Genomic DNA, 27079 nt, shown 5'->3' with positions numbered 1-27079 from the left:
TGGCCTAAAGCAAAAAAAAAATTGTGCGGCTTTTTACGTAAGATACGAACGTAGTACCACAAACAATACAAAAAAGCTTAAAATAATAATAAATATAGTTAGCATAAGAAGTAGGTTGAATAAGATAAAATTGAATCAGGATGTGATAAAAGTCAAACGAGGTACCAATTTGTCCAAAAAAATATATGAAATATGGGGCCTTATTTTTACTATATAAAATGTGGCCTCAAGCAAGTGCTTCACCTGCCTTATGGCAGGGACGGGCCTGATTCAGTGGCGGGAACTCGAATTCAGGTGGCAGTACTCACAGCTGTAAGCTCTTTACCACTAAAGCTAGAAACCCCAGTTGTTTGCATGTCCTTTTACCATCACTATTGTTTTTCATTTCTTTCAAAAATGTGTTGGCGTCAGCATCTCTCTGATAATCTAATCTAATCTAATCTAAACATGTTTAACTTTGCCAAAATGAGTCACTAATGATTTGGTTAAGAAAATCAGGATGTCAATAAATATTAAAAAAAGAAGAAGGAAAGAGTGATAACTTGAGGAAAGTGTAGCCATTCCATATTAAGAGCCGAGACAGCTGTAGGTTATAGCATCGTCACGGGCTATTATTTAATTATCTTATTAGAAAATTGTGGCTTTCTCTCTTCTCGATCCAAATCTTCTCCTCCCTTCTCTCTCTCTGTCTGACACAGAAACAAAAGAAAAACAGCTGAAACATATCATCACATCATCTCTCGCTGCTTCAAATGAATCCCAATTCTTCATCTTTATTCCGTTTCCACCTTCTAATTTTCGGAACATGAGCTTTCCTTCTCCCCTTTTGCTCGAGCTTTCTAGTGTATTGATCCCGAAAGTCGCATCCTTTCGGCTCGAGAGAAGCACCACCAGAAGAAGAATCATCGCTAGAGAATCTTTCTTTAGATTGTTTGCAAAGAGTGAGTGAAAAGTAACGAGCTTTGGATCTCTTCTTTGTCAATGGAGAATGGAGGCTCTCCCCTTCTTGGCTCTATGCAAGAGTTCAAACTCTTTGAGACTCAATCGGTAAACTACACACACAGCTTCCACCTTGAGTCTCCCCTTCTTGCAAAATGATATCTTTTTCTTTTTTTGTGGCTTTCAGAACTTTTACATGATTGGTTGGAATGGTAGTGGAGTGTATAGAGTACTCAAGATAGACCGCCTTGAATCGTCTGAGCTTAACGTCAGTGAGGATTCTACTGCTTATACGAAAAAAGAATGCTACGAGTTGCTTAAACGGATACACGAAGGAAACAAGTCCACTGGAGGGCTTAAACTTGTCACTCTCTGTTATGGCATCATTGGTTTGTGTTTTTTTTTTTATGTTGATGATTTTACTTTTACAGCTTCTTCTCATTTTTTTTTTTTAACATTTTGTGTGGTCTCAGGGTTTATTAAGTTTTTGGGACCCTACTACATGCTGGTTATAACTGAGAGAAGAGAGATAGGTGAAATTTGTGGTCACAGGGTTTATGAAGTGTCCAAGAGTGAGATCATCTCATTGCAAAATTCTAGTGTCCTTTGCAACATTGCGAATTCAAGAGACGAGAACAGGTGTCTTTTGTTTCATTATGCCTTTCTTTGTTGTTTCAAGTCCATTGTTGAACAAAAGTTGTGTGTGTGTTTTGGTGAAAATAGAGAATGCACGTCTAAACACTTGCGTTTATTTATCTGTTGTTGGTTAACAGGTACAAGAGGCTCCTTTCTGTAGTGGACCTCACAAAGGACTTCTTTTTCAGCTATTCTTACAACATAATGCGAAGTTTCCAGAAGAATATGTGCGACCATGAGAGTGGTGGTACCACTCTCTATAAGAAAATGTTTGTGTGGAACGAGTTCCTGACTCGTGGAATTCGACATAATCTTCGGAATACCGTCTGGACTGTTGCATTGGTGTATGGTTTCTTTAAGCAGGTAAGAATTGTATGTTTTCCTCCTGCACCTCACTACCAGAGAAGAAAATTTTCCCGAATCAAATACAAATATTCATTTCTTTTCTCAGCAATTAGTTTATATATCAATTTTGATATTCTTGCCGTGCTATTTCAAATACAGCTATGATACACTAGCATCTTTATTCTCAGATACCTTGATAGTTTCACAGTGCTGTTTAGATTCATGGGTGCTGAAACTGGATTATGTTATGCATGTAGACATCACTTTCCGAGGCTGGAAGGAATTTCAAACTCACTCTTATTGCTAGGCGATCCCGCCATAATGCTGGAACAAGGTATCAGATTTCATCACTTCCTAGTTTCGTGCTCTTTGGTAAACATGAATGTTAGAACTTCAAATAAAGCCCACATTGTTAATCAAATACATGCGCAAGCATGGTTCAGTATTTGTCTATATATTGGGTGCTTTCCAACATTTTATTTATTACAACTTGTGGTAGTTATTATACTTTTTTTCTTCTAAACCCCCTTATGATTTTAGGTACTTGAAACGAGGAATAAACGAAAGTGGCAATGTTGCTAATGATGTCGAAACAGAGCAGATACTGTCTGAGGACGTGCCTGAAGACCTTCCCATGCAAATAAGTTCTGTTGTGCAGAATCGTGGCTCAATCCCTCTATTTTGGTCACAGGAGACTTCACGGATGAATCTTAAGCCGGATATAGTATGTAAGTGTTATCATACTGCCTGGTCCCTTCTCTCTCTCTCCCCTCTTTTTGAATACCTCAGTGTCATATCCAGTGTCAAAAAGGGACCTGATCTATGAGGCAACTAGACTTCATTTTGAGAACCTTGCAGAGCGATATGGAATCCCCATCATTATTCTGAACTTGATCAAGGTGAGTTGCCTATTCAAGCTTGCTTTCACTTTCTTATCATCTTTCATGTCTTAATCATTTCAGCCTATTCAAGTGGTGCTTCTTCTTGCACCTTAATCTACTTAAAATATCAACGAATAGAAACTAGTGTGTGTGCATTGTCATTTTGATACTCTCACACCTCAAAGCTTTCACTGATTTTTTTTCTGTTGCTTTGGACAATCAATAGACAAAAGAGAGGAGACCCAGGGAGTCAATTCTCCGGGCAGAGTTTGCCAATGCAATTGACTTTATAAATAAAGATCTGCCTGAAGAAAATCGTCTAAGATTCCTCCACTGGGACTTGCACAAACATTTTCAAAGGTGTCCTTTTAAATTTGAGTTCCAGCTGCTTCAAATAATGTATTTGATAAACATATCTTTCGATAAAACCTGTATTCTGTTTTCTTTGTCTTTATTTCAGCAAAACAGCAAATGTCTTGACACTTCTTGGCAAAGTAGCTGTATGTGCTTTGATGCTAACTGGTTTCTTTTATCATCAAGTTACCCCAGCAATGATGCTAGAGGGTTGTAGGAGCTCGTCTTCTTCTGAGTAAGCCTTTTTGCTTGAGCTTCTGTAACTTAATTGTTCATCATATAAATTTTCCCCCAATATAAAAGTAGTTCATGGAATCATTCTTCTAGTTTAGTAGTCTTTTCCTACTTATTTTCCTGCAAATATGAGAATTCATTGTCATAAACTTTCCGTATTTTTGTTACCGTTTGAAAATGGGTATAGCATTCAACTATAACTTTGTGGAAAATCCTTTAAAAAAAAGTTATAGAAAAGTTATTTTCCAGGCAACTGTATCTTAAACTCTTACAGTACTGATGTCTTAAAATTGCAGTGCCGAAATGTCTCCACATAATAGTTCTGATGATGATAGCGGGGAATGCGACTCTGTAGAGAAGAATTTTCGCCCTAGTAAGAATGTTGCTAGTGGCGATTATGATAACAAGCCTGGCAGGCTCCAGAGGGGGGTGCTGAGGACCAATTGCATAGATTGTCTTGACCGTACAAATGTTGCACAGTATGCATATGGTTGGGCTGCTCTAGGTCAACAGCTTCATGCATTGGGAATTAGAGATGCTACAACAATAGAACTTGATGATCCCTTGTCAAGTTCATTAATGGCTTTATATGAGAGAATGGGAGACACACTAGCTTATCAGTATGGTGGATCTGCAGCCCACAATAAGGTAAGTCTTTTTTTTTTCTCCTTATCAAAGTCCTAACAAAGCATTAGGTTCATTCTGATCATTGTCTTGGAACTGCCTTTAATGAAGTCTTCTGCTAGAGACAGTTAGGGTTGATATTAAATGCTAGGCTGTTTATTATGCCCAAAGTAGATTGCATTTAGTGTCAGTTGAGATGATTCATGACTGGCTCGATGAGATCAAATGTATCCCATTTCTCGTCAACAATTTTGATTGTTCACAATTAAATAGCAGGCCTTGCCTTTTCTTGAAACAAATCTAAACTAATGAAAAATCTAAAATGATGTCAGCCGACATGATTACATTATTTTTAGGCCACTCAAGTTACTATTATGCTCGATATTGTTTGGATACACATTGTCGATTCTTATAATTTCTGGTGTGCAATAGGTTTTCAGTGAGAGGAGAGGGCAGTGGAGAGCAGCAACCCAGTCACAAGAGTTCTTGAGGACTCTGCAACGTTACTATAATAACACATATATGGATGCGGATAAACAAGATGCCATTAATATGTAAGCTGCTCTCTGTCACCCTCTCTCTCTCTCCCTCATATATACATGTTACGCGATGATATCCCAAAGTCTTACAGAAAATCTTTGGGCTTTTTGACTTTCTATATTCAGATTTCTAGGTACTTTCCAGCCTGAACAAGGGAAGCAGGCGGTTTGGGAGTTGCGTTCAGATTCCCACTCAAATGGGCAAAATGTAGAAATAAGCATGGGGGAAGATGAAAGGTAGGTTTCTGTGACTACCACCATGTAGGTATATGTACATAGAACCTGAACCTGCTCTGTTATTTAGTTGATTATTATTCCATCGAACAACATATTTTTGACTGTGTTACACTACATCTCTGATCACAGCTCTTTATACTATGTTTCCAGGTTTCTTGTGAAGAGGTGCTTATCAGACGGGAATATTCTCCATGAAAGTCGCACACCGATGTCTGCGATGAGTAGCAAGCATGAAAGCATATCACGTAAAGGCTTCGAATCGTCGTCACACCAGGTGACTCATATAATTTCAGAGTCATCACCAGACATGCCAGCTGCTGGTTATGTAGCATTATCGAGGTCTGTTTAATTCTTTTACATTTTCTTCTTAATTCTGATTATAGCTAAATAAAATATGTACTGCTGTTTCCTTTAGCTTGACTTGAGTGACTATGTATGCATTATAATTTTGATGGGTGCAGCATTATTGTACATGTCTTTCTGCATGTAGTCAAAGAATTTGTGTGCGCTAGTACATAGTGACACTTGTCTCTCGTTGGTCTGAATCTTCAGCTGTAACATCTTTGCAGGTGTACTCCGTCAATGCCTAGCACATATTTTTTTGGAGATGCGCGAAAGGTTCAACATAATGGTAGTAACTCCAATTACTTGTCCGAACAGGAAGACATGTCTAGTGTCTCAAATTTTGTTGATGTCGAATGGCTTTCTTCATCAGAAAATTTATGCGAGAACGATCAGTTGAACAGGTATGTGTACTGTGCATTAAAGAGATCAATGTATGATTATAAGCAATCGATGGAGAAATCAGATCTCGTTATATAGAAGCTTAAATTTTTCTATATCTATAGCATCGTATTGGCCATATTCGTAAAAATCCATGTCAGTAATTTTACATATCCAAGGGGTTTTTTTATCATTGATGACTATATTATATTGCCTATTACTTATGAATGATCAACAGTTTTTTGAAATCACATTGCTGTTTTGGTAGGCCGTCATTGCTTTCAAGCTATTCAACAGCAGAAATGTCGTCATCAGAGAATATCATCAGTGAAGCAAAACAGCCAGCGCCAGCTATGAGCGAGAGTGGATCAAGCAGCAGAAAGGTCAGTATCTTCCCATTTCTACTCTACATATCTTCTAGCGAGTTTTGTACATTGAGAGTTGGTGTTTCTTGATTCTGAGTTCTAGCTCTAATATGATATCTTCTCTGAAACTTGGATGAACCATTGGCTAAAATTGGAATAGAAGTTAAAAGTCTTGAACGAGCTCGAAGTGGAAGTAGCTGCTAATAGGATTTTAACAAGCAGATGATATCAAAAAAAAAAAAAAAAAACTGAACCGGTCACAAGTAGATAGTTATGCCGACTATCTTATGTTTTACAAAGTTTATATTCCTCTGTTTTAAACTTAAAATAGCATGAAATGGTTAGAGTCGTAGCCAATCTGTTAGTTAATGATAATAAATTGTCTAGTGAAGTTCTCCCAGCAGGGTGATTCATACGGTAGTGTATTGTATCATACATCCCACATACTCACTTGAAACTTCACATTTCCTTTGGCAGGGAAAGGAACCTATGGAAGCGGAACCGTCTGCACACACAAAGACTTGCGATGATTTTACAGATAGCTTTAAACAATGGGTAGCATACGGAGAAGCACTCTGCCATTGAAGCTCTCTCAACTTTCCATTTCCAACAAGAACTTACTTTACCTTTACCTTTTACTTCACCAACTTATGGTCTTGCCACTTGTGGACATTTGGGTATTACGGTGCAAGCATGGAGAATGGACTATTAGAGAGGGATTCACAGTGCCACGTTTTGAAACTTCAGTGATGACCAACAGTCAAAAAAGGTAACACTACAAAGAGGAGGGCAAATAATAAAATAGCTGAGAAGTTTGAGTTTGCAGTCTAGCAGAAGAATAGGGTAACATTTATCTTTGTGGCGAGAAATTTATGATAGTCTGAGACTTTTGTTAGAGAGTCCTTCATTGTTTTGGACTTTTTGGTTTGAAGTTTGCTGTAAATATATGTTTGGTATTAAATCCTTCTTGTAACTTCTTATCTTTTCCATTTGTAAAAAAAAGTGCATTATCCCAAGCATCATTTCAACTACTAGTCTACAAATGTTTAATTAAGCTCGTGTCAATTGCAACAGAATCAGTGACAATACGTCAAATATCGAATAAAAGAGCAGTTATTAATCTTTGCAAGTGGATAGGGAAGCATAGGTCAACAGAGACCAACTTGATTCTGCACGTCCTTCCTGTTTGGTATATTTGACGATGGTCGATGTCTCACATGTGTAGGACATTAATTTTGAAACTATTATTCATGATTTTGCATAAATACAGCTCGAAAAAAACAGTTTCTTATGATTTTTTTTAGACTACTGCTGTTTATCCAATGTCAAAGTATAAAAACTTTGCTAGAAAAGTTAAGAAAAAGGAGAAGCACAACATAAGTATTTTTATGATTCTGGTGGTTACATTTACAAGAAATCAGTTGCTAAATCTATTTTTTTTTTGTTTAGTATTTTAGTTGTAGTAATAATTTTGTAATTTGCATGTATTTATATGTTGGAGGGCTTATTTTAAATTATGTCCCAGGGTCTATCAAATGTTTGTAATCAGAAGAAGGATTTACATGCCGATGTTACATAATATATGTTTGAAAACAACATTATCCAATCATCTAAGTTGGTAGAGACTGGAGGATATTATTTCTTACGATGATTACCAATTCGAAGCTTCTCTCTTTTTTATAACCCTGGTGTCAGAATTATTTCTTAATTAGTCCATAATTCATATCATCTAACACTACTAAAAGCCAGATATCCTGAATTTTTAGCCTATCCACATCATCAAAAATAATCATCCAATCACAACATTTCATTTTCGAGTATGGGCTTCAATTTTGTTTTGAATGGGTTTTGTTTCGTTTTTGGCTCTGGACTTTTTTTAATTGACCCAAACCCAATCAATCAGGCTTACCAATCCGTTCTCTTCCTCTGGTTACTAACGAAACAGAGTCTCCGTCGTGACGATTGATTCAGATTGCACATTTTCTTTACACATGGCTATGTAACGCCTGAGCTAATAATTAATTCACCACATTGAAGAACACATTTACTTGATTTATATAACTCTTTCCACTATCTCACGCGTTCAATCATCTTCCCACTCCTCGAAGGTAACAGAGTAAATCTCTATATATTTGACTTCGTATGATGATGATGATGATGATATGATAACGGTTTCTCTTGCTGATTCCAGGCACCAAAAAAAGAAAAATGGTCCACTACCAATCTCTAAACCCCGCCAGATCCGGAGGTGGAACGCAGAAGAAAGTAATCTCCTATCAAATCTCATATTCTCTTGAATCATATTTCCTTTTGCTTACTTTGCTCTTTTCATTTCTTCGACATAAGTGGAGCAAAGGAAAGCTAAAGTAGAAGAAGATGAACAACATTGTTCAATTCGATCAGGCAACTAACAACAAGCTTAGGTCTGAAGCTCCTGTTCAAGTAGCTCGTGCTTTTAATGGCAACAATGAAATTGGTTTGATAGATTGGATAAATGTTGACCACTTTGGATATATACCGTCCGTGAGATAGTATGCCAACTTATACATGTGTCCGTTGACCATGTACCTTACCCTCGGAGCTCGACCTTCTAAGATATCGTCAAAAACCGGAGACCGATCGAGGACATTAATATCGTTTAAGGTACCTGGAAGACCGAAGAAAGCGTGCCATATCCAAAGATCTTGTGAAGCTACAGCCTCTAAAACAATCGTCGGTTTTCCGGATCCACGTGTGTATTGTCCTTTCCAAGCGGTTGGGCAGTTTTTCCACTCCCAATGCATACAGTCAATGCTCCCGACCATCCCTGGAAAACCGCGTTGCTCTCCAATATAGAGTAGTCGTTGAAGATCCTCCTTTGTGGGTCGTCGTAGATACTCATTACCAAATAAGTGTATAACTGCGTCAGTGAAATGATGTAAACAAGAGTGTGCTGTAGTGTCCGCAAGTCGGAGATATTCGTCAACCGAGTCAGCCGCTGTACCATAAGCAAGCAGACGAATAGCCGCCGTACACTTTTGAAGTGATGATAGACCCCACCTACCGGTTGCATCTTTTCTCTGCTGAAAGAATATAAAGTTCTGCTTGAGGGCTCTGACAATACGCAGGAATAAATTCTTGTTCATGCGGAAACGTCTTCTAAATATTTGTGCCGAGTATGTCGGGTCTTCACTGAAGTAGTCATTCCATAACTGATCATCTCCTCCTTCACGGTCTCGTTCAATATAAGCACGGTTCGCCTCATCATCGGGTTGGTCCTCCACTATGTCGTTGTAGTAATCTTCAACTATTTCATCAACAAGTTCGTCTATTCTTTCGTCTAGACCATCGGATGAAGATGTTGACATTTTAAGAAGTCCTAATATGTTAATCATAGAAAACTTTAATTTTGAACTTTTTTAAATAGAGTTTATCATATTTACAATATTATAAAACTTTAAGTTTGAACCTTTCATCAACAAATTTTTATCATATTAACAATATTATAAAACTTTAATTTTGAACCTTCTCATATTAGGAATATTATTGAACTTTAATTCTGAACTTTTTAAAATAAAGTTTATCATATTAACAATATTATAAAACTTTAATTTTGAACATTCTCATATTAGGAATATTATTGAACTTTAAAGATAAATAAAATTTTATTTTGTTTTAGATATGCACATTTTTTTTTTAAATAGTCATATTACGATTATTATAGAACTTTAGTTTTGAGCTGTTATTTAAAATACTAGTCATATTACAAAAAAAAAAAAAAATTTGATGGTTTGTGATTTTACAAACCGTTTGTGATTTTACTAACCGGTTTGACGATGAAGATCTCAGCACCAAAAGAACAAGTGTCTCACTGTATTGTACGATGTAACCTTCACGTGGAATGTTGAAAGAGGAATCAAATGTGCATATCTAAAACAAGATTAATAACAAGATTATTAACAAAGATGGATCAAAGAGATATGTAAACAAGATTAATAACAAGATTACTAACAAGATTGTTTACAAAATTATGTTAGCATGATTATTAACAGTTATATTCTATCAGCCGATTATGTAAACAAGATTATGTAAACAAGATTATGTGCAGCGGTTTTGATACAAAGAGAAGATTATGTAAACAAGATTATGTAAGCAAAGAAGAAGATAATGTTACATAAGTTTTGATACAAAGAAGAATATAATGTTACATAAGTTTTGATACAAAGTGAAGCTTACATATGATCCGTGAAATGTTACATATGATCCGAGGAAAACAATGAGAGTACTTTAGAAACTCTCTGAAAACATGAACTTGACTCTCAAGAGGAAAACAATGAGACTACACTGCAAAGACTACAACTACTACTTATAATACATATGCTAGAGAGAGTGACCCGTGACTCATACAACTACACCCGTGATTCCTACTCCATCACCCGTGAATCCTACTCCATCACCCGTGATTCCTACTCCATCAGATAAAGACCCGTGACTCCTTCCCACATGCGAACCTGTCAAAACAGAGTGACAAGAGTTAGTACCGTGTCATAACCATTAAAAAACAATCAGTACACAAACAGTTCTACCTCAAAAGCAAGATTGAAAATAGATCATATCATTTCGGACATTAGTTTGAGCATGAGACTGTTTTCCATATCTGAGAGAGGTTCTTTCTTAGCTAGTAAACGATCAAGAAGCTTTTGTTTAGACAGTTTCTCTTTAATTTCTAAAACCCCATGTAGCCTCGACAACTCCTCCTCCCTGCCACTCTTCTTCTTCTTGGTACTAGCTTTGGCCGCTTTAACCCCGCGAGGTCTAACTTCTGGATCGACACCTTCGGCCACTTCTGTATCCACCTCCACAGCTTGTTTGCGCTTCTCCTTTCCAGCGTCCTTAGCAGGATAGTGGGAGCACCATTTCTGGTCGTATCTCAGCTCCCTCCAGCAGTGATCCATGGCGAACTTGTAGCCGACCGTGTTGAAGAAAATGTCCAAGGCGGTTTTCATCACATCATCATCGTTTTGCCCACTTCTCTGCTCCCTCAGAGCCGCATCGTAGCAGCCACAGAACTTGGATACATCGCCGTTAATCCTAGACCACCTCTGCTTGCAAGAGGTGATCTCTCTCGGTACTGTCCCAGCGAGGAGAGGACTTGCGTTGTAGTACTCTACTATACGCTTCCAGAAAGAAGTGGACTTCTGCTCGTTGCTCATCACAGGGTCCTTACTGGTGTTTAGCCAAGCACCAATAAGGATTTTATCATCTCTGGGAGTCCATTTTCTCCTCTCAGGACATGAGGCATTTGGATTCACACCAGACTTTGCCCGAACGTCCGGAGAAGAGCTCACAGGAGACTTAGCAGGAACGTCGGGAGCACTCATGAAAGGAGAGTCATCAGGACCTTGACTACCGAACCAAAAAGGTTCAGGTGAATCAAGGTCAACTGGAATTTGACTAAAGAGAAGATTACTAAAATTTTTTCCATTAGCCATTGTTTTAATTGTTTCTCTGTGACACTCTACTAGTGACACAGAGGGCTTAAGTAAGCCTTCTACTCGATTAATAGCAATCAGATCAGAGCAGTTGAGAAGGTGGAAAGCAAATGAGTTCATTAACTACTCGACTAATTAAAAGCACATCAAATCAAACCTAAATTACTACAACCACTTTCTTTCCTTCCGGTTTCGAATCTAAATAACTACAACTACTTTCTTTCCAAGCAAATCAAAACCTAAAAGCACATTTAATTTTCCTTCCGGTTTCGAAACTAAATTACTACAACTACTAATAATATAATTACCTCGTTAAAGAAACAAAGCACGTACGCCCCAATCCTCTGAATCCTTTCCAAGTATTCCTGAAAAATAAATGAGTAAACAATCAACTTTCACACACTTTCAATATTTATAATACATATGAGAGATGAAAAAATAAAAGGAAGTAACTCACCTAGCACAATAAGCAACACCAACCCTAACACTAAGCTGAAGACCATTAGCTTAGCTCCTGATTTCTTCTTTGTGAACTCGGAAACTTGCTTCTCAAGACGGAGTAACTTCTGCTCACGTTGATTCGCTTCACCCTTAACCGCATTAAGCTCCCTCTGAAACTCTCTCAGCTCCTCCTCCACCGCCACGTCCCACCATTTCCAGACGTGGCAGTCTCTATCATCGGCATTGGAGCACGTTATGTAACGTCGGTATGGATCTTTTGGCGTTTGGGAGTATCCGTGAACTGGCTCTGAACCACAGTAGCATGTCCTTGGGATGCCATCATCACCCTCTGCTGATGGTTCCCAGTCACTGGCTTCTGCATTCCACCGAGTAATCTCAGCTTCAGCCGCGTACATCTCACATTCGGCTTCAAGGAGGGAGGTTAAGTCTGGAGAGTGTGAGGAGGAAGAAGGCTGGCTGTAACTGTATCGTCCCATTATCGTTTATCTGCAACCAAAACAAGTAAACACTTATGTTAAGGACCAATAAAATCAACAGCAAATAACGAGTAAGAACAACGTTAATCAATTACGTATGTTAAAGAACAACAGCAATCAATGTTAAATAATCAAAAGCACATGAACGAGAATCATGTGGGAACAAGAGATGAGTGTTGACAATAAGGACCTCTTGCTAAAAATCTTGATTCTCATTAAGCGGAAAAGGAACAATAGATTTGACATGTAAGAGCTGAGCAACACGGTCCCCAAAATCGTTAAAGAGCAGCTCTCTGTAATCAACAAGAGAGGAGATCCGAGACCGATACAAACCATAAACGTTTGGAAACCCTATCTAAACCCCCAAAGAATCCGTAAATCGATTTTGCCCCAAATATTTATGAAACCCTAATTTGAAAATTTTCTCAAATCTGTCGGAATCCGAGAACCAAACCCTTAATACAGAACAAACAAGATGGAGAGTGATCTATAATCGATAAATCTACGAGTTAAAGCTTTGATTTACCTTACACGAGCCGAGGATGAGAGATCGAGCAGAATCGTCTCGAAATCGCCTTATGTCGAAGAGGAGTTTTTTTTTTTCGGTTTGGCTCGAGAATGATTTTTTTTTTCGACCCTACACAAACCAAACACAAATTCGATCCACTCACCACGTGACGCGTGGCTAAGGATTGAATCCTTAAGTCCGCTGCGACGGACCAATCCTTCGTCGATTTAACGCTAATAATAGTATTTAATTACAATTATGCTTAAGGATTTCTCTTATGGACCGGGTGAAATCCACCGTTGGACATGGTCTAATATGCATGTTTTTGATATAAAGACCAAAAAAACTTTTAGCATATGTGACACTCGCTTTATCTTTCTAATTGATAATCATATTTTCTCGAATAAATTGCCTCCGACTCTATGAAACATAAATATCATAATTAACGTTTGCTTTTCAATTCGGTTGTAAAAATTACGAATCTACCCCTGTCGGCTTAATATAAGAACCCTAGTTCTCCCTTCTATTTTTGACATAAACATCTCTCTCCTTCTCTCCCCCACTCACCGGAAACTGACTCCGACGTACATCTCCGGCTTCACATTACAAAACCAAGTTGAAAATGATGAAAGGAGGCAACAAACTGATGAAGCTGAAATCAGTTTTGAAGAAGCTCAACTCGTTCAACACCAAGCCGAACCAACCACCGAGTACTCCAGCCTATCACGGTCGCTCCTCCTCCGTGAGTGCATTTCCCTTAGAAGACCTTCACACCGTCTACGTCGGCAGAACACGGCGTCCGTACCAGGTGAGCTCTGATGTCGTGAGCCATCCGCTCTTCCAGCAGCTAGCGGCTATGGATGGTGGATGCGGCAGCGAGGACGGTTCGATCGCCGTGTCGTGCGAGGTTGTCTTGTTTGAGCATCTCCTTTGGATGCTTGATAACGCCGACGCCGACGAGTCACGCCCAGAGTCGGTCCACGAACTCGTCGAGTTCTATGCCTGTTAACTTCTCGTATGATTAATTTAGGTGAAAATTATACTACTAATGATTTATATATGTTTGTATATTCTATACTTAATTAGTATACTTTACACACAGCCTTTTGTTAAGATCTTTCTTCTTCTTTTAAATGATACAAAAATAAATAAATAAATAAATAAATATATATATTTCAATGTGTAAAAATTGTCGTGCAATTTGTAATATAAAAATGTTGTTTTATTAAAAAAAGTTGCAATGTCAATGTAGATCAATTAATAGTCGTTCAAATCAGTTGCCGGACTCTGCAGGCGCGAAGAAGATCTAGATATAATGGTCTGATCAACGGAAATTACATTTGATTGACGCGATTTGCTCGATTTAGCTATTAAACGCTCATAATTAGTCAAGATGGATCCATATATATCCCTTTGCATGGATTACTAAGGTTTTAGCCATCTTTAAGGGATTTCAAATACAAGGAAGATTGAGAAGAACTTAATGTTTGGCCGAAGGGAATTAAGCCTAAAAGGGCAGACCATCCGAATAGGCTATTGGTACATTCAATACATCTTAAGAAAAGATATAGATATTTTCAGGCTGAATATGTGCATTAGAATGAGACTGAAAAATCATTTTAAAAGAAATAGTAAAAATTAGTTGTTAGAATGTCAGTTGGGGCGAGCAAAATTTTTAGTTGAAAATCTTTCAAATGATACAATAATCAATAAATATTTCATGTAATATGAAAAGATTGTCTTAGATTTTTTAATATATAAGAATGTACAATGTCAATACAAATCAATTAATAGATTGGATACATATGCTGGTCTGTCAAATGAGCTGACCAGACTTTGAGAGATTAGCCAGTAAGATTTTATACGTTTAACAAAATTGTTATTAATCTTTATCACAATATTTACAAAAGAACAAATATTATACAATTATATAATGAATTGTAGTATATAAATAAGTAGTTTTGGTGTAAATATTAAAACTGCGTTATCTATCTTAAAATCTCCGAAATATAAATAAGTAGTTTTTGAATATTTTAAACTCAATATAGGCTGATCAGCGCCTCCCCTCCCCCAAAATATAATTTAGATGAATGAAAAAATATATACGCAAGATCACTTCCAGTTAAATGAATGATAAAATGAATATTTTTAACTAATTAACTATTAAAAATAGATGAAAGAGGGAATTAGAACTACTCACAAAAACAAAACTCAGAAACTCACAACAGCTGCACCGTATCTGGGTTCAAATGTTTTCATAGGTTTTGTAAGAAAATATTAATTTTGTTTGGTAAAATCGTCTTTCATGAGGAATGAAAAGCTGTATATATTCTTTGTTTCTCTTAGATATCTTACATGTTGTAACACTAATTAAACATTTTCATCCCCACTAATCATTTTTATGACATTCCCCAATTTTAAAAAGTATAAAACCCAAAAGTATCATACGCCTGATTTGTCTCTAGTCTTTAATATTTGCACCAAAAAAATGATTTGTCTCTAGTCCTTACACGCCCAAGCTCATAAAAACATCATCGCGTGGCAACACTATTTTAGCCCTGAGCATCACAACAGGGTGTATGGGTGATCCAACTGATCGTGCAGTATTCATTACTCATTAGCCAACTTGGTCGACACACACAAAACGATACTGATGCAGCGCATCTTAGCATGGAGCCGTTTATGTTTTGTCCATTATTTTGGGATGTTGGTTTTTTTACTTTTTTGCTACACGAGATAATAACAACAGAGAACATAAACGTCTTAGCAAAGAAAAACAGAGAACATAAATGTACACATTTTTCGTACAATAGAGGTTATATTTTTGTTTTATCTCGCATCACTCTGACCACCGAATCCCTTCATATCTAACATAACTTAAATCCCCCTTGAAAAAAAAAATGGAGAAGAAAATGAAAACCAGGACAATAAAAAAACCTGATTTTACAATTACACCCCCAAAGTAATCACCCTAACAATTTCCATCAACATGTGATAAACAATAACAAAGGATAACAATAATCGTAATTTTAAAAAAGTTTTAAAGAGTTTTATCACTTGATTTGTATTTACTCCTCCTTCGCTTCTACTACATCCCCAGCTGCAAAAGTTAAGACAACCATTAGTGTTGGCAACAGATCTCCTGATTGATATCTCATCAGACATATCTGGAAAGATTATGGAGAGTATTAATGGGTATATAAGATTATGAGAGAAGTTGAAATAGCCCACGACCCAGCCCATTTAATACCTAGTAAGTGCAAACCCTGATTCTTTATGGTTTAACTCAGCCCTACTTCAGCATGACATGCATGTGTTATATGTCTACTTACAGGAGCTGTCGTCAGGGTGATGATCTTTAAGATTGTTCTCCATGCATTTAAGTAAGTACTTGAAAGTCTCGACCTCGCAAGGGATGGTGAGCGCACCGCTCTGATCAAACCCAAACTCTTCCTCTGCTTTCTGGAGCAACACCTTGAACAAAGAGTGGCTGAGATAGCTTGTTGGTATGATAAACCTCCTTAGCTCCGGTCCAATGTAAACCGCTAAATACCCTCTCGGAACATCAGCCGGAGTCTTAGGGCTTTGACTGTTCTCATCATCCGAGTCACAATTCTTGACAGCTAATAGCCTCTTGTTGATCGCTGGTGAAATTAGTGCTGCCGCTTGCTTTCCATCTTCCAGTGGAGGAACATCTGACTTGGAACCTATCGTTACGGTTTGCCATTTCTGCAAAATCTCCTTTAGTCTAACGATCTGCCGGATTCCGGTTAACTTTGCTGCATTGTTTTCATCCATCTGCCCTGCCTAATAATATGATAGTACAAGACCGGCAAGTTTTCTTCAATGAGAAATCAAATGTCTCATAAGATCTTCTTCACTTGTAGCTGCATAACAATATCACAAACAATTGATTATAAATAAAAAATTATCACTAACATTTTATTATTTTAAATTTGTATAGAATTAAAGTAAAAACATGTTTCACAATCTAATCAACACTCACAAAACTAGAGAACGAAACTTGTAAAGGGGAAACAATACTCAGTTAACCTTGTCTAGCTATGACCCCCAAAATCAAATTTGAATCATTCTAGATTAGATCAGGATCTAATAAATCCAAAATTCTCAGAAAAATATAAATAATTCAGATGATAAATCAAAACCCATCTCATAATATTTTACATATGTATAAAAGTAGATTATATAAATGAATTACCTGGAGAGGAAAACGAATTGAATCACTCTTAGCTATAGAACCGATGAGGCACACCATGCACAAAAGAAAAGGCGGAAGGAGCTCCCAAAGATTTGTTTCTTCTTTTCTTTTCTTTTTTGTCGCCTCGTTCTTCTTTTAGGTTTTTTTCTTTTCCAAGACTAGGAAGCTCAAACGACGATAAGGAAAGGATGTTTTTTTTTGAAAAAATATAAGGAAAGGATGTTTTGAAGAACTAAAAGTAAAAACAAAAACAAAAATCTAAAATCTAAAATCTAAAAGAAAATTTTAATAGAATCTAAAATGTTTGGTGGGGCAGAACGAATAGAGAAGCGAATTTTGGGAGATCAGAAAATGGAGAATGGCCTATTTTGGATTTTATAGGTTTTTTTCATTTCATTGATTCTCTCACACACAAGATTTTTTGTTGGCTTTCCCGTCACTTTCGGCCTTTACAGGTTCTTCTGTTTTCTCACGTTCTCTCTATAGAGTTCTCCACGCCGAAAGATAGTTTATGTAAAACGTAACCCGTTACTCTTATTAATTCATTACCAGCTTATCTCGTCCATTCCGTGCGCTATTAGAAGTATGAACTATGTGATACATTTGAAACTTCTTTTTTAGACAATCATGTGATACACTTGCCTAAGGTGATCATATATATATATATATATATACACATATATTTCTCATATTATAGATCTAGTTGTAGCAATATGATTAGCTTAACCCCAAAATAAAACGAGTAACATACATGAGCTAAATATTTTGTAACGTAATACTAGACAAGAACATGGTTTCTAGTTATTAACTAATTTATTGAATTAGACATTTTAAATCTATCAGAATTTACCTTAAACTTTTATATATAAGCCTCTGGATTATAGTGTTGGTTTGTGTGATAGGCCGAATATAGTCTAATGGCAAGCTAAAGATGATGTCGTTTCATAAGAATACTAGAATGAGACCCACGCTTTGCGTGGGGTGAGACATACATAAAAATCATATATTCAAAATAGGATTGTTCAGTCTTGATTTTGGTTGGTTTCGGCTCAGTTTTTCAATATTTTGGTTTATAAAAATTAGATACTATATTAAAATCATATATGTTTTGGTTTGGTTGAGTTTATATACTGTCGATTTTTGGTTTATTCAATTTTTGTCTGGTCTCGGTTCGGTTTTTTGATGTTTTGATTTAAAAAAAATTAGATACAATATTAAAATCATATTTATTTGGTTTGGTTCAGTTTATATATTGTCAGTTTTTGGGTTATTCAATTTTGTACCAAAAAACTTAAACTATATTATCTTTTATTACATTTTGTCAATTTAATTTTGTATGATTAAAAATTAAATTTATTAAATATTCCTCTAATTTTTAAATAGAATGTTTTCTATTATATTTAACTATTAAAAAATTGTTAAATAAATTATTGTTATTATAGATCTCATAAAAAGAAAAGAAAAATGATTAATAATATACTAAATTTAAGACAAACATATGTCGATTATTCAAATTAATTTCTTAAATATCAAGATTATATAAATAAAATAAGCTACATGTATATATATGCTTTGCTATTTGTGGTTACTCGGAAGAATATAATCACATCTTTGATAAGTTTTGATTTATATCTTCCATTCTTAAGACACGGTCCTGCCCATTGTTGTAATTAAGCATAAGCAGCTCTGTCAACACGACTCTGTTAACACAACTTTCGTGGAAAGGTAATTTTTAACAGTTGTTGAGAAAATCGACGGTCAGAGTAGTGCTTATTTTGCTCCTTTTTTTTTGATCAGATGCTTATTTTGCTCCCTATACCTGGAAATCACCGAACTAAATATATTTTTTTGATAAAGAACACAAATGCCAAATTAAATATATTTTGACAGTAAATATTGTTTGACACTTATGTTATTGTTACTATATCATATTTTTAAATTAATTATTATACCTTGTTAAAGGGAACTTTCTAAATGTGATTACATTACATTTACCTCTACAATAACATTGTAGAAATTTGTGCGTTGAATCTATAATCACATATATTTCTTGGGAAAGAAGTCTGTAAAGATTAATATGGAATAATATTAGATTTATTACTGGGAACAAAATATATGAGATGCAATCTGTATAATATATTACATAAATAATATTAAATGTCTTAGTTATTATTACCTCCGCAATTATGTTAATGGTAGTCTATATGGTAACTGGTAATAATCGTAATTGTGTATACTTGGAAATAAATGACTATAGGTTAAATAATCCAAAATTATATCATATTTCATATTCCGTATACATACGTTCTCTAGCAATTAGATTTGGACAAACATATTTTCTAATTGATTTCTAGGCTGACACGTAAGCAAAATTAATAGCTTAATTAACTGACACGTAAGCAAGTAAGTTTTTTAATTAATACAAAATATAAGTTATAACTTTTTAAATGTTCCTCTATTAATATATAGGGGATACATGTGTGTTTGTTTACATTAGTGTACGTCTGTTCGGGTATAATTTAATTTGGTTCCAGTTCAGTTTAGTTCTTTCTATCCAAAACTTGTCGAGATTTAATTGAAATATTCAATATTTATTTTAATTTTTAAAATAACTAAAAATAAACTATTAATAACATATATTTTAAAAAATAAAAATTTAACATTTAAAAAAATTACTTGAAAATGTTACAACAACAAAGATTACAAAAAAAATTATAATAAATCAATCATAAATTAAATATAGAAAATAAAATACATGAAATTATATTTTTACATATTCATATTCATGTTTTAAGGTTCCATATGGATCAATTTTTATCGGATTGGATCTATTCATAGTGGTTATTTTCGGGTCTTGATAGAAAAAAATTGGACTCATCTAAATATTTGTAAATTTATGGTTTAGTTTTGGTCTAATATTTTTAGATTAATTTTGGTTCAAATTTTGGGTCCGGATAAAATACCCAGCTTAAATTCTAAGTAAAAAATTCTGTTACAAAAACTCCAAAATGCACATGATGAAGTTGGTGAGAAGAGAAAGACGTAGGAAAAATGATCGGAAATCAGAATTTGAACCATCTAGACCACCACGATTTTATTTTTGTTCTCTGAATTTTGTAATTTCTCTTTGTATATCCTAGTTTTACAATTTTATGTTAACGTCTATCTTACGATAGCTATAAATAATATATATATATATATATATATATTAGTTTTATTGAAACCTTATAAAGTAAAGTTCTAATTAAATATTTAGAGGTCTATTAACTTAATAGTATATCTCAGTCCTATTTTAAGAGAAAAACTAAAAGAACATTGAAAATATGTAAGATGAAAATGGACATCTTCTACATAGTACTGCTGCATGCGTCGGCCATGCACACAATCGTAAGCAGAAGAAGAGAGCCATGTAATAAATTTCGATAAAAACAACATTATATGTTATATCCTAAATATATATAATTTTGATATTTTCTGAGGTCAAAACTAACTCAACCATACCCTAAATATATATAATTTGTTATTTTCTGATGTCAAAATTAACTCAACCATCAGTTGCATGTTGCTTATATTTATATTAAATCGCAGGGGCCAACCTAACAGTGGGGAATAAGTATTTGGCTATTCGCATCTTCGCTTGAAGACAAAAGCATCTTCCTTCTCGATTCTCAGCATCTACGAAATATTCATACTTCCACTTGATCAGATCCAACGGATTAGCTTACCTCTCTATTCTATTACACGACCCATCATTTAACGTGCTCCTCATCCGACGGTTCATATTCTATCTCCCTCCTTTATATAAACCACTGAATCATTCACATCTTTTGCTTATCAATAATCAAGAAAGTGACAAAAACATGGCGACTTTGGATTCTCCACTAGAGGCGCTGGCTTTGGAGTACGCTAGCTTCGGTTGTCTCGCCGTCGTCAACAACGTCTGGACATGGATCGCCGTCGTGACGGCTGCCGTCAGCTTCTGGAGGATAAGAGTCACCACCATCAAAGTCGAAGACGGACATGGGTGTGTCTTGTTAGAGGGATCCAAAGCCTCGAAACCTGAACAAGAAACCGGTCATTACCAACCGCAAGCAGTGGCCGGGGCCGTGGGGGAAACGGCGACGGCTCAAGGGAAGGAAACGGTGGTTTGGGAGCCGTTAGTGTGCGATGAGGGCGTGACGAAAGGGAAGCTGACGATGTACTATGAGGTAGGCGTTGAAGGAGAGAGGTGTGTTGACGGAGACGGGGAAGTAACGGACGTTAGCTACGGAGGTGGTTTGGGTCATTGCGGAGAGTGGTGGGAGAGATGGGAAAGAGTGTTGAAGATGAGAACTGGTGATGACGATTGGTACCGTTACGTCGACGTGACGGTGCTAAACGGAAGTGTCGTAAGGTTATGGGATGACAAACGGAACCCGTAAGGGAGGCATGTGTCTAAATTTAGAGAATATTCCTAGTTTGGAAAAATTTAAAGTTTATTTTTGGTCGATTAAGTTTGTAATTTGTATATATATCCCCCACAAGACCAGGATCGCTTGACCTAGAATAAATATATAAAAATAAATGTTAAATGTTGTTGCTTATGACGCGTTCTTACTCGAACATTTGGACAAAAGTATGTTACGTTTGTTAAGCTCACCAAAACTTGACTACACGCATATACCTTGCTTGTCGCATTCGACACTTGGATTGGTTCGTGTTGGTTTAAACTAGTGCAGCTTATACTTTGCAACAAGAATATTGCAAAAAGCTCTTGGTCTTGGTCTGATGGTAATGAAACTTCAGTTGGAGTGTCTGTCTTGGGTTCAAGTCGTTTTGACCACCTTTCCGTCTATAACTGTGCGTGTCCGGATAAAAGGTTTCGTGGGGATTAGTCTAGGCTTACCGCCTGGGATCCCTCACGAATATCAAAAAAAAAGAATATTGCAAAAAATAAAATAAATGATAAGCTAAATTATTCAGGCTTTTTCAAAATATTTCGGAGAGCAAAGGAAAAACATATCATAGTAGTTTTTTTCATCTTAAATTGAAGTATTGATAGAGTAATCCAACTTACTTACCATTACTTCGGAGATAATTAAACTACTCAAACTTAAAAGTTACAACTAATAAAAAAACTTTGTATATACTCATAATAAAAATCGACTACTCAGAACAGACCTCATAATTTAAATTATAGCTAGTAAAGACGAACACAAAACTATATCCCTAGACTCTAACAAGTTCACAACTTCAAAATTACAACTACTTAACACACAAATAGTCTTTCATCATCATAACAATCATGGCTACGAAAATTAATGTAGCTCACACACTGATCCACAAAATGATGATAAATATGTCACAACAAGTTTTTCCTCTTGGTTTCATGGTTCCGGTGTTAAGCTTGGTTGTCTCCCTTTCGTATTTGTACTTCCACAACTCTTAACTCATCAATGTTGAATCTATTTGGCGTCTCTCGATTAGATGATTCGCTCTTTTTATTGTGTCTTTGAGATTTTGAATTCTTCTTTTTTTTTTGTGCGATGAAACCACGAGCACTCTAAGAGAAGCTCCATCGCAAGCTCTTAAATGAGTTTTTACCATTTAAGAAAAAAAGAAAAAAAATTAATATTGGTAAGAATGTATAGAAAATTTCTTACTGTAGAGTTTATAAGGATCCGTTACTAACTTCAACTAAATGATAGATGTGGTCACTGCATTACTGTCTCAATTGGTCTTAACCATGTTCGAAACTACGCTAGGCGTGAGTCGGGCGGCTGGTCCAAGCCTAGCGAGTTAACAGAAAAGCGGAGAGTAATCGGACATTAATCGGCGCTTAGTTTTAAGTGATTAACCAAATTATATAAATAAAACGGATATTGTCTTGTAGTCTGGTGGAAGGTTAGCTGCTTTAAAAGCATTGTTTCACGTCTTCAAATCCCTAGAAGCGTGTTTTTTAATCATTTTTTTAAAATAATGGCAAAACTGTAATTAAACCTTCTTCTTCCTTTACTGTCGTTTGGAGTTTCTGCAACTTTCACCATAGACATTAATTTAGATCCATCACCATTCACTCAAATCTTGCATTTTTCTTATTATTTTTTCATCAAACTCGTAGATCTAGCCTGTACAATTCGATTTAAGCATTTAAAATCTTCAAAAATCGAATTTTTTTGGTGAACCCGATTTTTTAACCGATTTTCATGAAATCGCCGCGGCTGACCTCCGCCGAACGCTTCGACGCTGCGTAATCGCTCTCCGCGCCCGCGTTTTCGAACGTGGGTCTTAATGCATAATTAAATTATTATAATAATATTATTTTTTTAATTTAGAAACTGTTACAGACGGACAATGTTGCTCTAAGGTCATATCCAACAAAAAAATCTAATAAGATATCCAATAATTAAAAGAAATAGAAGAAATAGAAAAGTAAGAGAGAGGTTTAGCAATCGGTTCTTAAAAGTCCTCCCAGAATCTCCAAAAAAACTTTTGTGTTTAATTGTCATTATATGTTTAAAAATAAGATATCTAAGAGTCGGTTCTTAGTTTTTTTAGTTAAAAGTTAAGAGACGATTTTTTATATTTCGCTAATAACTCCACCCTAAGAATCAGTGCCGTGGACAGTGTTGAAAAAAAAAACCTTCGCTTATGGCAGCAAAATAAATAAAGATCCAAGGGCATCATATGTTGACTATTACCATTCATAATATAACCATTAGAATTTGAGTTTATACAATGAAAGCACTATAATAATTTATATTAAAAACATGAGCCTATAATTGACGAATGTACATGTGTTTCCTAAGTAACAAAAACAATGTAAACAATTGTTAAAGAACTAAAATAATTAGATATTAATGATTATGGTTCTGAATGCATTTTTGAAATATTAAAGCTAAAATTGGTCAAATTTATCTTTGTTTGATTATGGCATAAAACACTGAGTAATTTATTTATGGGCTATTTATTTTACCTTAAAATTAATTAGAAAATCTACTGATGATTGATTGTGGTTATAGATGTTTTAGAAAGCCAAAATTTAGTTTAGAGTCATATATGTCAACCAATCAAGTTTTTCTTTCTTTAAAAAACTTACAGCAATAAAAATCTCTAGAAAATTAAAAATAGTTGCAAAGAACTTTATTTACAGAGCAAAAAATTAACGTTTTAGAAAGTTATAGCAATGAAAGTTACGTCAAGTAATGACAGTGTCACTGTCTCATGTAAAAAATACAGAGCAGTGAAAACCAAAATTCATATCCTCATGTATTTTACAGTAAAAAATATAAAGTTACAGCTCTTATCAATCATCCCTTTAATTTAATTATTTATATAAAAGATGCTGACAAAAAATGTTTAATTATTTAAATGTTCTTCTCTATTAAAATATCTATTTTTTATTTTTATTGTTAAGATTTTTATGATTGGTTTAGGACAACAATAAATGCTAGTATGGCTCTGATAAGAACCTCCATTAATTATGCTCTTAATTTTGAGTTTATTCGTGTTTGTGTTTAATTTCAAGTTATCTATTATATAAAGAAAAGAGTTTTGAAGTTCATTTTTAGTAGTTCCGATAATCGTAACCAAATATTGTATTCTTTATTTTCTGTTGGTACGCTTTGTCACTGTATATCGTATTACGTGGTTCCGTTCGGATTCGATAGCATGTGATGTGATTTTGTCTCACATCTAAAAGACTGATAAACTAAAAGCAAAACTATATAGTATAAACTGAGATCACTTCTATAAATAATTTATCCATTATTTGCTATTGAAAGCTATGTATACAAATTTGAAATTTACATCCCCGAATCTCTCTCGTTGGGGATTATTTGTTAAGGTAAACTATTGAATTTGAAACCGGCACTAATATTTTCGTTGTTAGTCTTGTGGTTTGGTAAAATTTTAGCTTCAGATACAATAAAGGGCCTCAAGAGGGAAAATGGGCCCGTGCACCTTAACGATTGACAAATTGTATTAGTTAAAAGAACTTAATTATCTGAAATTCATTCTACTTGCATAGTTTGATTTTTCACAATCTGAAAGTAGAATGAAGATGAGTCTGAGATCATGCTACTTATCGCTAATGAGACCAGGGAGAAGATGAGTCTTTTCTGTATCAGATATGCTTTCCAAGCTGTTCTGTATGCTGTTTGGTGTGAACGTAACAAGCTCAAACACGGTGACAAGCTTCTGTCGTTACCAGTACTTAAAAGATTGATAGATAAGGGTATCAAGAACAAAATTAGTCTGTTAAGAATGAAAGAGGTTAAGGGCACGGAGAAGCTGATGCAGTTTTGGTTTCAAACTAGATTGTAAATAGCTTTTTCATTTTGAAAGGTTGTGAGTGAGTTTGGTATTGCTCCTAAAGTATAAAAGATGCACTTAGTTGTATAAAGGTTTTTTTGATGAATAAATTTAACATTCATTCCAAAAAAAAAGTAGAATGAAATTGATAATCTGAAAGTAGACATGTTGATTGAAAAATTGTTTGAGCAGAGGACTGGGATGTGTTTGGTTCTATCTTCGAATGGGATAATATGGAGCTGGAAAATTGGTAAACAATGGAGGAGGAAATCATGAATTGGATAACTTGGTAGTAGATGGCATCCATAAGGGGTTAATTTAGATGATAATGCTCGAAATTCATCGTCGTTGGGTTTGTAGTGCTGAGACAAAATTCAAAACATATCAAACACTTTTACTTAGTGCCCGCAAAAAAAAAAAAAAAACTACAAGATGCAACACCATCATGTAACATCATTGTACCCACTGGTGTAAGGAAATGGTCCCTACCTTAATATAATCACGGTCGATTCAAAATCTACTTATCGAGGGTCCTACTTGAGATTAGAAAAAAGATCTACTTTATTTATTAAAATTGTACTAACCGTCGAGCAACATGTCTATGGAAAATGAAATAGTCTCTTTATGCGGTCCACCACCTTAATAATCGTATGTAGACCGGCACGCCAAATGGATAAGTTGAATTAGTCGGTCTATGCACAAGCCTTCTTCTTTTTTCTTTGATGTAAAATTGTAAATGTTAAGACACAAGCTTTCTTCTTTATTTGGCAGTTAAGATTGTTCTGTCTTACTGCTACCAGAATTATCTAGTAGGGAGTACACGACAAGGATAAATCTATCCGGTAATGGAAAAGCTCAGTTTATATGTACACAACGAGGATAAAGTACAAATGAATAAATAGTTTGTCAGTATAATTTTAACAAAGTCAACAAATTAATGGAGTATGTATGTTTTTACTTAACTATAAAATTGGTGATTCATATAATGTTTTCAAAGAAAAATGAGTTTGTCTACAGTTGCACGCATTTATTTTCTTAACGAGGTTGTGAAATGTATGTGCGTTACTATAGTTGACTAATCCAATTCCACTGTGTGAAAGAGATTTCGTAAACCAGCTCATGTCACACCAAACGACAATTAGAGCCAACGTAAAATGGGGTGTGAGTGAGACCACGTCAGGTGGGATTTGCTGCGAGAGACCCTTCTATATTTTTGTTCTTAATCCATCCTTTTCAATCACGGTATTTAGCCAATTTTACCATCGAATTATTACACCAATACACTTTTATCTTTGGGTAAGAAAAAAGAACTATGAATAATTATCTTATCCGGTTCTCTAAAAATTCACAAACTATATATACATACATACGCATACGGCCGGCATGCATTCACATAAACATCCATAGAAATAAAATGTATGCATGCATGTACATTAAAATAAGTGGCAGCGACATGATGTCCCTAAGCAAATAAATGCGTGAATACAGACGTTTGACGATTGGATGAAGGTGGGGGACCTTATGGAGTTAGGGATTTTGAGGCTGAAAAGAACTCTTAACTATACGATTGATGGTGAGGTTCACATATAAACCCAAATCTTAATTTTAAAAAATAATAATTAATTTTTTTTGAACACAAAATAATAATTAAATTTGTACAAAATAAGGAGAATAAAAATTTCTTTTAAAAAAAAATGTTTTCATCTCTTTGCCAGAAATCCAAACATTGTAAATAATCCATTCCACCGTGAGTTGAACTCAAGTGGCGGAAGTT

At 35.2% G+C, this 27079-nt stretch overlaps 6 protein-coding genes across 8 annotated transcripts; 3 read left to right on the top strand and 3 right to left on the bottom strand.

Annotated features, from left to right (window-relative positions):
• Positions 1 to 418: 418 nt before the first annotated feature.
• LOC103851380 (phosphoinositide phosphatase SAC4) lies at positions 419 to 6899 on the top strand. Its single transcript, XM_009128236.3, has 16 exons — positions 419 to 1047; positions 1127 to 1328; positions 1413 to 1578; positions 1713 to 1938; positions 2178 to 2254; positions 2461 to 2648; positions 2722 to 2819; positions 3028 to 3161; positions 3262 to 3390; positions 3686 to 4037; positions 4446 to 4567; positions 4679 to 4789; positions 4940 to 5128; positions 5359 to 5535; positions 5781 to 5895; positions 6355 to 6899. The coding sequence occupies exons 1-16, from the start codon at positions 982 to 984 to the stop codon at positions 6460 to 6462; spliced, it is 2460 nt and encodes an 819-aa protein (XP_009126484.1). The 5' UTR covers positions 419 to 981; the 3' UTR covers positions 6463 to 6899.
• On the bottom strand, positions 6854 to 13107 carry LOC108870754. The gene is made up of 4 exons (XM_033285596.1): positions 12813 to 13107; positions 11806 to 12296; positions 11657 to 11713; positions 6854 to 10367 (listed from the first exon to the last, which is right to left on the bottom strand). Exon 4 carries the CDS (start codon positions 9249 to 9251, stop codon positions 8316 to 8318), a length of 936 nt encoding a protein of 311 aa, XP_033141487.1. The 5' UTR covers positions 9252 to 10367; positions 11657 to 11713; positions 11806 to 12296; positions 12813 to 13107; the 3' UTR covers positions 6854 to 8315.
• On the bottom strand, positions 10258 to 11348 carry LOC103851740 (glutathione S-transferase T3-like). The gene is made up of 2 exons (XM_018656391.2): positions 10502 to 11348; positions 10258 to 10367 (listed from the first exon to the last, which is right to left on the bottom strand). The coding sequence occupies exons 1-2, from the start codon at positions 11346 to 11348 to the stop codon at positions 10258 to 10260; spliced, it is 957 nt and encodes a 318-aa protein (XP_018511907.2).
• An 8-nt stretch (positions 13108 to 13115) lies between the features above and the next one.
• Positions 13116 to 15696, top strand: LOC103851377 (auxin-responsive protein SAUR76-like). Its single transcript, XM_033285599.1, has one exon. It carries the CDS (start codon positions 13417 to 13419, stop codon positions 13801 to 13803), a length of 387 nt encoding a protein of 128 aa, XP_033141490.1. The 5' UTR covers positions 13116 to 13416; the 3' UTR covers positions 13804 to 15696.
• LOC103851375 (indole-3-acetic acid-induced protein ARG7-like) lies at positions 15668 to 20096 on the bottom strand. 3 transcript variants are annotated; one of them, XM_033285597.1, is made up of 3 exons: positions 17014 to 20096; positions 16127 to 16681; positions 15668 to 15961 (listed from the first exon to the last, which is right to left on the bottom strand). In XM_033285597.1, the coding sequence occupies exons 2-3, from the start codon at positions 16590 to 16592 to the stop codon at positions 15744 to 15746; spliced, it is 684 nt and encodes a 227-aa protein (XP_033141488.1). In that variant the 5' UTR covers positions 16593 to 16681; positions 17014 to 20096; the 3' UTR covers positions 15668 to 15743. The 3 variants fall into 3 exon arrangements, 2 of the variants coding, with proteins under 2 accessions (XP_033141488.1, XP_009126480.1); XM_009128232.3 differs by having other exon boundaries at positions 15668 to 15894; positions 17014 to 17353; XR_004455562.1 differs by having other exon boundaries at positions 15766 to 15894; positions 16045 to 16681; positions 17014 to 17362.
• Positions 20097 to 20610: 514 nt separating this feature from the next.
• LOC103851374 lies at positions 20611 to 24059 on the top strand. The gene has a single exon (XM_033285598.1). The coding sequence runs from the start codon at positions 20874 to 20876 to the stop codon at positions 21432 to 21434; it is 561 nt and encodes a 186-aa protein (XP_033141489.1). The 5' UTR covers positions 20611 to 20873; the 3' UTR covers positions 21435 to 24059.
• The last annotated feature ends 3020 nt before the right edge of the window (positions 24060 to 27079 follow it).

This window comes from Brassica rapa, chromosome A02 (genome assembly GCF_000309985.2).
Source record: "Brassica rapa cultivar Chiifu-401-42 chromosome A02, CAAS_Brap_v3.01, whole genome shotgun sequence".
Lineage (NCBI taxonomy): Eukaryota > Viridiplantae > Streptophyta > Magnoliopsida > Brassicales > Brassicaceae > Brassica > Brassica rapa.
This window is presented reverse-complemented; position numbering and strand designations above follow the sequence as displayed.